Source organism: Arachis ipaensis, chromosome B03 (assembly GCF_000816755.2).
Source record: "Arachis ipaensis cultivar K30076 chromosome B03, Araip1.1, whole genome shotgun sequence".
Lineage (NCBI taxonomy): Eukaryota > Viridiplantae > Streptophyta > Magnoliopsida > Fabales > Fabaceae > Arachis > Arachis ipaensis.
In genome coordinates this window covers 78,228,827-78,239,035 of record NC_029787.2, presented here as the reverse complement: position 1 = coordinate 78,239,035, position 10,209 = coordinate 78,228,827, and the positions used below count along the sequence as shown (strand labels likewise).

Sequence of the window (10,209 nt, the reverse complement as noted above, 5' to 3'; positions counted from 1 at the left end):
AAATGCAATCTAAAAATTAATAACCTTATAAATTACGTAAATTTAAAAAAAACATATTTAAAAAGACCGAAAAAGATGAAAGTACTTCTATTATTATGCAGAGATAATCTAAAAGATAACAATGTAAATTGAATAAAGAAAAAAATTATAAATGTGGCAAGTAAAAAAATTTAAATTTAAAAATTAAAATGGTTAAGAAGTCACTTAATTAAGAATTAGTATTAGAACGTAAATTTAGAAAAAAATATTTAATTTTTTAAAATACTAAATTAATTCAATTTTGTCGAAACAACATTAGAAACAGAATTAAGTATAGAGGAATGTCAAATTAAAATTTTATTTTAAATAGTATAAATAACCTCACATTTTAATAAGATTGGTAATTCTATTTACTTTAATATAATCTTTTGTAATTTAAATTAAAAATTTTAAACATAATACTTTAATTAAAAATTAGAATTAGATTTCTTTTAAAATAAGTACACATTAAAAATTAATAACTAACTTAATTGTATCAACAGTAATTCATATGAGAAATTTATAACTTTATGACATTAAATACTAAAATAGAAATTAACAAAATATCAACGGTGTGAATCGAATTGAAAATAAAACTACAAGTAATAACCAAATAACTTCAATTTATATATAAAAAAATTCTAAATTTCAAACATAAAAATCGAAAAGAACCAAAAGAAAAATAACAATTCAAGAAAAGACAACTCCCAAATAAACTCCTAAATTTAATAATTTATTTTTTGAATAACTACCTTTGTACCTTCTATTTTCTCTTCTTCAATGATTGAGGATATCTTTGAAGTTAGAAGCAAACTACCGGTGTAGTCAACCTCCTGAAATTATAATTAATTATTAATTATTTCATATAAATTAGATACTACCAATAACCAAAGAATTAAAAAGTTAATTGATTTTTAATAAAAATTATAATTATAACTGCACTTCGAATTTGAATAGGGTGAACCTCTCTAAATTTATTTATGAGATCTACATCATCAGTCATCTTCTTAACTTTATAAGAAGGTAAAAAATGTGGATTATCCTATATTTGGACTTCAACGATAAAAAAAAAAGAGAAAAATCTTGTCAATTAGGTTGAACAAAAGTGTAGGTGTATTCGATAAATCTCCTTTCTATAAGGTATCATTTAACATATTAATAATGAAAAAAATATAAAAATTGTCATTAAAAATGCCTCCAGTAATGTTTCTAGAAATAAATATATATTGGTTAAAACCTAGTCACCTACCAAAAGAAGTAGATCAAGTATCTCAACAAAGTTCTTTTTCAATACTTGTTTTGCTTTCTTATCAAAGACTACAAAATATGCACTGATAATGCACAATCATAGTAATCAACAACACCAATATTGATTCGGTACTTGCTTGATAAAACAAATTAAATATGAATATATTCAATATTTAATCCACTATTATTAAACTTTAACTTAAAAAAATAAATAAAAAATTTTGGAGTTACCGATAAAAGAAGATGGCCACAACTTGAACACTTGAAAGTTTTTGTAAGAGCATAAGTAGATTTATTGCATTCACATTACCCGTATGACTAGTTCGGAGTATCCATAATATAATCTATGATAGCCAAGATAACACAAATAGCACTGTAAAAAAAATTATTAATTTAAAATATGGATAGAAAGAATAAATACGTGAAAAGATAAAATATAATATGATAGTAAAAATAAAATTTAAGTATAATTTGAATTAAAAAAATAAAGTTTGATTTGAATATAAAAAACAAACAAAATTTCTAATTCAATGGATTTATAAATCTAAAAAATAAACTGAAATAATTAAGGTGAATAAATAAAAATAATCTATGTGTAATGAATTGAATTTTTTTATGTTTTTTTTTTCAGCTAAAAAAATTATCGTATCTAATTCTTTTAACTGCTCAATGATTTTGTCTTGATATATTTTTAAAAATGTAGCCTCATTTAAAATTCTGTCGATATTGCCTCTAGGTCCTTCAGATCTTACAAAGCTAAATAAATAAAAGAAAAAAAATTACATTAGATAACACACAAATAGTCTTAAGCTAAAGAATAAAAAAAATATACACATCTATTTTTAAATTGAATTACACTTTCATCTTCTAGATTGAAGAACATCTTTGTGCCATAAATAAAATTTTGTAAAACAATTTTTCCTAAAAAATTTAATTTATTACACAAAGAGTAAAAATTCATAAAAAAGAACATATTTTGAGAAAGTTGTGAATGAATATTACCGTTAAATAACTTTACTTTAGCAAATTTTAGGATGACGACAACTCCATCCTTATTGCCAGAACCCAAAAAAACATTTAACTCTTGTTCATAGTTACCAAAAAGTGCACACTCAATTATTTTTTTTTATGTCAAATACAATGTTAAATATTAAAACTTAGTTTGGTAAAATTTTTACTTTTCAAAAGTAGCTTATAAAAAAAGGATATGTCTAAAATCAGCTCAACTATTTTGTGTGCATTAGATGCACCATTAGATTTTATTAAATAAAAATTAAAGGATGTTATGAAAGGGAAATATTGATAGACTTTATAAATATAGAATATATTAGTACATACATACATAAATACATTTTAATACAGATTATTTTAAAAATGCAAGACCTCTTCAAAAAGGTTTACCAAACTAAGCCTAAGTATACTTTCTTAATTAGCAATTATATAAGATATAAAACAAATATTTGTTTTAAAATATAAAACTCATTTAATCTAATCACAAAATAGAAGAAATATTAATAATATAAATTTAATATTGTTTAAAAAATGGTAGAAAACTCACATTTTTATCTAGCCAAACTATCTCAATTGGGTATGAAAATGGAGAATTTTTGTAACTTGGTAGTATTCATAACCTTATCACTCGTATACGTACACACAAATTATCAACTGTAGGATTAATCTTAACAATTTTGTGAATACGAACCTCCATTAAAAAAAATACAAAAATTTTAAAAGGAGTAATTAATTGTACTAAGTAAGAGAAATGTAATACTATGCATCTCTAATTTATACTTTTATAATTCAATCATAGCTAGAATTTTCTTAAACCTAATTAATTTTTATTTGAATTTAAAATATAAATCTTAACAACTAACTTAGCCGTTTAATTATATTTCAATGGGTTAATTACGTTAATACACTTGTACAATGATGGACACTTTCGTCATTTCATAATTCACTATAAGACAAAAGCACTCTAAACAATTTGATAGTATCATAGAATATCATGTTCTACTTTTTGTCAGAAAATACATACTTGATAATTTTTCAAATATATAATGTGATAGACATGTATTTAAAATTATATTATTTATTCTATTTTTTTAAAAAGAATTAAAAAAAAATGAAAAAGTAAATATTTTTATGTATTATATATAATATTTTAAATAAATTATATTTTTAAAATATTTTAATAAAAAATTATATTATATAATAATATCTTTAATAAAAATAGTTAGTTAATAAATTTTGAATATAATAATCTAATTATTTATCAAATAATATAAAATAAAATTTTAATAATTTTATATTTTTATGTTACAATTTAAAATATTATTTTAATATAATTTTTTAATATTATAAAAATTTCTTGCATAATAATTATAATTTTTGATATTATAAAAATTTTTTGTATAATAATTAATCATAATGAATAAAAAATACTCATATATTTTATATTTATGTATTTAAAAATAAAAGATTGTGTTGCTATTTAAAATATTGTGTATTAAAGTTTTGTCATTTAAAGCATTTAATTATGTACTAGAATATTCTGCATTTATTAGAGTCTATCAATGCTCTTCTTTTATATTAACCTTTGATTTCTATCTAACATAATCTAATGGTCTATATAAATGTGGCATATCCAATAAGCACATAATTGTTGTGCTCATTTTAGACATATTCAAGTTATATTAGATTTTTAAATTTTAAAAAGCACAAACCAACTTTGAAAAGCTCTACTTAGGTGCTTTCAAAAGTACCCAAATCTTTTAAAAGCTGCAAGCATAAGCACATAGTGTTTTTGATTTACCAAATACAAAATAAAGAACTTGGGCTTTTAAAAAGTACAAGCACCTCTTCAAAAAGGTTTACCAAACTAAGCCTAAGTATACTTTCTTAATTAGCAATTATATAAGATATAAAACAAATATTTGTTTTAAAATATAAAACTCATTTAATCTAATCACAAAATAGAAGAAATATTAATAATATAAATTTAATATTGTTTAAAAAATGGTAGAAAACTCACATTTTTATCTAGCCAAACTATCTCAATTGGGTATGAAAATGGAGAATTTTTGTAACTTGGTAGTATTCATAACCTTATCACTCGTATACGTACACACAAATTATCAACTTATTTGTTTATAAATTATATAAATTTTTAGGATTTGGTTTGGCTTGTGTATCGGTACTCGAGAACCCTAACGTGTTTCCAATCTCCCATCTCCTTTTGCCAATTTGCCTCCTCGCAGTTCAGTTCTCTCTTGCTCCCTTTCGCAGCTGAGTCCTCACTCGCTTTCTCTCCCGCTCAGAGGCCTCCTTGCTTGCTGCATCATCCTGTTCGCTGTCTTCCTGCAAGGTAAGCCATGTGTTTCTTTTATTTTTGATTCTAAATAGAATATATTAATATATGATATATACTCTGGTGATATTTGTATTCGAATAAAATCAAATAAGGACTGACTATCATAATTTTAATGCATCTTTTAGACAATGACCTCTTTCTGTGCATATATATTCTGATGGAGATGGTTATTATTATTATTCAAAAGACGCATAGCTTAATGCAATAGATATGTTGGTTACTGCCTACTAGTGTTCAGTAATGTTTAATTATTTGTGCAGTTTATGCTTATGCATTTAAAATATTGTTCTTTATTGTTCTTTAAAATCCCGAGTTAATTGAAACTGCTTATATCATTGATACTCTGTTCCGCCTTGGGAACAAAGAATGAAATCTGCTCACGAACAAGGCACACATGTGCTACTTGAAAATTTGGATCCATCTTTAACATCAGAGCAGGAACCATTCCAGCTTTCTATATTTTTTTAAGATATAGCTTGATACAGGATGAATTGACGATGATGATTTACTTGCATTTATGCAAATTTTTTTTTGGATTTGGGAGTTTCTGAATAAATTTGAACATATGAATTCATGTTTCAAGATTTTTTTTCATTCCAGTATGAATGATGTAGGATTATTTTCTATTTTTTGGAAATTTCTCCTTTCTCTCTCTCTCTCATATTTGTTGCATGTTTTTATTTATATAGCCTACATACATCCTTTGGATGCGGCCTTTTTCCGAACTCTACGTTAACGCGGATGTTTATGCACCAGGCTGTCTTTGTTATATAAATATAAAAATTCAATATATTATTTTATTATAATCCGCCTAATCCAGTTGAACCCCAGCCTTTCATGTCTGGTCCATTTTTAAGAACCCTGTTTTTGTCAAAATCTTGCTCAGTTGCTCCTTTTTCACCTTTTTTTTGGAACAATATTTTGTTACTCTGATATCTTCTTGGTGTTAAATTGACATCCTTGTAGCAGGTATTTGCTTGAAATCCATCAAAATGAAAGCGTGGGGAATATTTCTGCTCCTTCTTTGCTTACAAGCCATCACTTATGCAGTGGTAAAAGCAGTTAATTTCTTGTTTTAAATAATCTTAAATCGGTTTTTGTATGAGACGTGACATATGGAAATTGATTCTGTTGTTTGACTGGAATTAGATTGGTGAATCTCAAACTTGCCCTGCTGAAAATGTCGGTAAATGTGACGATTCAGATTGGGAGGGTGAATTCTTTCCTGGCATTAACAAAATCAAATATGAGGTAGACGTATTATTTATTCCTGGTTTCTGTTTCTTGTTTCTTTTTTTTTATTTTCTGAACAAAAGTAGCTTTTTTTTCGTATTTATCATAGAGGTGAAATATTATTTATGAAAAAATGTCACTTGACTGATGAGTTTTGTTTCCTATGAAGCATGGGCACAAATATGAAATACGGATATGATATGATACTGAAACGTGGATACAACAATTTTAAAAATTGTAATATAGCAATATACAATATGGCTAGAGTATAAAAAGAGTGAAATATTGCTTTTATATTCGTATTAAGTAGTATAAATGCACTAAAATCCACTTTTCATATTGTTAATTGATTATTAATTATGATTATTATGGACTTTCTGTTTTTATGTATATATAAGTTAGAAAAACTTAAACAAAATTTTATAAAATTTAATTAAAAGTATCTAAAGGAATCTGCAAAGCATCTTGTAGGATGCGTATCGAATATGGATGCGGCAGCTACTTTGAGTCTCATGCTGCACAGCTTGTTTCTTTATGTTAGTTTGGTTTGTCATAATTAATTAGCATGTGTTATTTGTTGATGCATATATTGATCTTTCAGGGTCCCTCTAGCAAGAATCCGCTTTCATTTAAATGGTATAACGCAGAAGAAGAAATTCTTGGGAAGAAAATGAAGGTTGGTTTATTATTTTTATTTATTCCAAGACTTGTGCAACATTTGTTTATATTTTTATCATTCGATTTGCATATGGGTGTGATTCATTCTGTAAATGCAGGATTGGTTCAGATTTAGTGTTGCATTTTGGCATACATTCCGTGGAACAGGTGCAGACCCGTTTGGTGCACCTACCAAGTACTGGCCGTGGGAAGATGGTACCAATTCTTTGAAAATGGCTAAAAGAAGAAGTATGATAATCAATGACTCTTTCCAATTTGATACGTATAATGGTAGATTTGTATTTGGCATGAGATAATCTTCTGTTCGGTGATACAGTGCGAGCAAACTTTGAGTTTATAAACAAACTTGGAGTTGATTGGTGGTGCTTCCACGACCGTGATATAGCCCCTGATGGAGAAACTCTGGAGGTGAGTTTAAGTTTTAGACAGCAGTTATGTGTAATTAGTAGATTAATAGTGGCAATGAATTATGGGAGGCTATGTAATATAATGTCCTCATCCATAGCATTCGGAATTTCTCTTCTAGATTATGAAAAATTCTTCTCATATATTTAATTCAGAATTTCCTTTCTCATTTATACCTCCATGTCAAACTGAGCCTTAAAGGTCTGCTATCTGTATTATGAATTGCATGTGCTTTTTGAGCTATAGGATTACACTTTTGTTTATCACAGGAAGCTAATGCAAACTTGGATGAAGTAGTTGCCCTTGCCAAAGAGCTTCAGATGCAGGTAATTTTAGATGAATAGACAGGTCGTTATTTATTAAATTTGATATACATTATACATTATTTCAAGCATTATAGCAGAATGAGCAAGGATTAATTTTTCATTCCATTTCTAATATCTATCTGTATAATTTGGAGCTAGGCAGAAATTAATTAATTGCTAATTATATCTTATGCTTTATGGTGCATATTCTGTTTTCATTGTGTTATCTTAGAATGAAAATTGATAATTCATTAAATTATGTGTCATTGTTGTTTGAAATTAAGATGATTTTAGAAGGATATCATTAAAAGACAAAACACAAACATGTTTTTTCTTATTATGTTCCTAGTTCTAGTCAAATATGCAAAGTTTTTGTCACTGAATTAGTCCAAATAGGCCTACATTTTACAGTTTGGGTAAAGAACTACTGGCATGTAATAACTTCTTATTTTGTTTGACTTCAGAGTAAAAAAAAGGTTCTATGGGGAACTGCTCAATTGTTTATGCATCCTCGTTACATGCATGGTGCTGCTACTAGGTATGCCATCAGACCCGTACATGATTTTCTCATTCTGATTGGATTCATGTCTCACAAAATCAACTGGTTTTACAGCTCTGAATTAGGTGTATATGCATATGCTGCTGCCCAAGTGAAGAAAGCCTTGGAGGTATATTTCCTATGTACACGTCAACAAAGCTCATCAAATTTGAATTCTTGCCATTTCTTAATTCAAATGTGTTGCAGGTCACACATTATTTGGAGGGAGAAAATTATGTTTTCTGGGGTGGCCGTGAGGGTTATCAATCCCTATTGAACACGGATATGGAACGAGAACTTAATCATTTGGTTCGTAATCGTTTTATCTTTGATTTGAATGTTTGTTTAGTCTTTCCTGTATAAGTAAACGATTTGTAAGAAATGACCTTTAAAATGAAGAAGTGTAAAGATAGTTGGGTAAAAAAGGTACCCTGGAGCATGAAGCCTTGTAGGAAACTTGATTATTTTTGCTTTACAATGGTGTTTGTTGCATATTTGCACCAAGAGCGTCACCAGTTTTGGTAAATAATATATCAATGGTGTTTGGCTTTTAGCTATTTTCATCTGATATGCAGGCTAGGTTCTTTGAAGCTGCTGTTGCATACAAGAAGAAGATTGGATTCAATGGTAAGATGCTGAAATTCCTCGCAAACACGATTTTCTGATTGTATTATGCAATTCATTTTTGGTAATTTGATTTCAGGGACACTGCTGATTGAACCCAAGCCACAAGAACCTACAAAACACCAGTGCGCTTCTTACTTGTCTATTCAGTCTGTAAACTTTGCACATACATTACTCTTTATTCAAACTTCTTTTGTCCAGGTATGACTGGGATGCTGCAACCACCGCTAATTTCTTGCGCAAGTATGGACTTATAGGTAATATTTATATCTGGCTTCCAAAAGAACCCGTGAACCACATGAAACTGGTGTCTTTCAACCACAAATTTGATCTTGACAAACAATACTAGTTTTTCAAAATGTGTATTCTCATTAAAATAAGGAGCTTCAATGTTATTTCACTGTTTACTAATTTATTGATTGCCTTTGCTCTAAATACTTCCCTGCAAGTACTCCACTTTCTCTTTGAAGCTGGAAAGCATTTTGATATCCTTGTGAGAAGCACACCCCGAAGGCCCTTTAAACTTTGGCACTAGAATTACCTAATTCCAATGTTGGGATCAAGTTCCACACCTTGCTATTAGATACCGAATCCCACCATGCTCTGCAGCCTGCAGTCACACCTAGCTGTGTTGGCTGTGACCTTTCTCTAGCATGATTTCAGTTAATGCTTGAGTGCCAATTTTAATAACTCTGGAAAAGTTCAGAAAAAACTATTCATACGCCAAACATTCTTGACACCTGTACTAATTAATTGTGTATTTAAATTATTTTTTAATTAACAAAATAAAGAGAACACGTGTTTGGTTGTTAAGAAAATACTGGTGTCAAAACAGTGTTTATTATAAATAGAGTGTAGATGTAGCTGGATTGAAAGTTCATTAATCATTATAAAACTTTAAAGTATTGTCAGTAATATCTTTCATTCTAAACTTTTTATAATACATCATAACATATTTTCACAACTTTGCTCTTTAGGGGAATTCAAACTCAACATTGAGTGCAACCATGCCACCTTATCGGGACATAGGTGAGCCTTACTTTATATTGTGATTATGTTAGAGTTTGTTGTCTGTATTCTGACTTTTAAATTTATTAATTATTTTTATAAATGAAATTATGGGGTTGTTCCTCGTTTTTTATTGCCTATATGTGGTAGTTGTCACCATGAACTTGAAACTGCAAGGATTAATGGACTATTGGGTAATATTGATGCAAACACTGGTGATCCTCAAGTTGGTATGTGTGAATTCATTTCTTTTATTTAAGAACAGCATATAAATATAAAAAGTTGTGTCTGCTGATAAAAAGCTGGAATGGACTCAAACCTTGTTACTGCAGGTTGGGACACAGATCAGTTTCTTGTGGATATTCAAGAAGCAACAATGATTATGCTCAGTGTGATTAGAAATGTATGCTAGTGCCTGCTCCTTAGCTTACATCATGAAATGTTGCTTTGTTGTAGAATTGTAATATCATTTGATTTATTTATTTTCATTTGTCAGGGTGGAATTGCACCAGGCGGATTCAACTTTGACGCCAAATTGTGAGTATTACACCATATTTTCTGTTTCATATTATACTATACCATCGTCAAGTAACTTTTTATGCGCGATGAATTTCGTCAATCTAACCGATGAATTCCAACATCTCATTATAGATCAATCTGATAAAATTTGGAATTATTTTGAACTGTCCTCTTAATATTTTATTTTTATGTATATTTTAATTTTAAAAATATACGACTATTAGTTTACATATCTATTATTGTCCGAATTTTCTACGATAATC

At 28.1% G+C, this 10,209-nt stretch overlaps 1 protein-coding gene across 3 annotated transcripts in view; it reads left to right on the top strand.

Annotated features, from left to right (window-relative positions):
- The window catches only part of LOC107630606 (xylose isomerase), a 7,348-nt gene continuing 1,563 nt past the window's right edge, over positions 4,425 to 10,209 (top strand). The window contains exons 1-17 of one of the 3 annotated variants that reach the window (XM_016333798.2): positions 4,425 to 4,630; positions 5,606 to 5,688; positions 5,786 to 5,887; positions 6,471 to 6,545; positions 6,646 to 6,775; positions 6,864 to 6,955; positions 7,222 to 7,278; positions 7,722 to 7,795; positions 7,871 to 7,925; positions 8,003 to 8,104; positions 8,371 to 8,422; positions 8,499 to 8,544; positions 8,621 to 8,676; positions 9,397 to 9,448; positions 9,578 to 9,657; positions 9,760 to 9,830; positions 9,924 to 9,964. In XM_016333798.2, coding sequence (XP_016189284.1) covers positions 5,629 to 5,688; positions 5,786 to 5,887; positions 6,471 to 6,545; positions 6,646 to 6,775; positions 6,864 to 6,955; positions 7,222 to 7,278; positions 7,722 to 7,795; positions 7,871 to 7,925; positions 8,003 to 8,104; positions 8,371 to 8,422; positions 8,499 to 8,544; positions 8,621 to 8,676; positions 9,397 to 9,448; positions 9,578 to 9,657; positions 9,760 to 9,830; positions 9,924 to 9,964 — 1,145 coding nt within the window. In that variant the 5' untranslated portion in view covers positions 4,425 to 4,630; positions 5,606 to 5,628. Of the gene's footprint in view, positions 4,631 to 5,362; positions 5,382 to 5,602; positions 5,689 to 5,785; positions 5,888 to 6,470; positions 6,546 to 6,645; positions 6,776 to 6,863; positions 6,956 to 7,221; positions 7,279 to 7,721; positions 7,796 to 7,870; positions 7,926 to 8,002; positions 8,105 to 8,370; positions 8,423 to 8,498; positions 8,545 to 8,620; positions 8,677 to 9,396; positions 9,449 to 9,577; positions 9,658 to 9,759; positions 9,831 to 9,923; positions 9,965 to 10,209 lie in introns of those variants that run through there. The other 2 variants (XM_016333799.2, XM_021119005.1) reach the window with 2 other exon arrangements.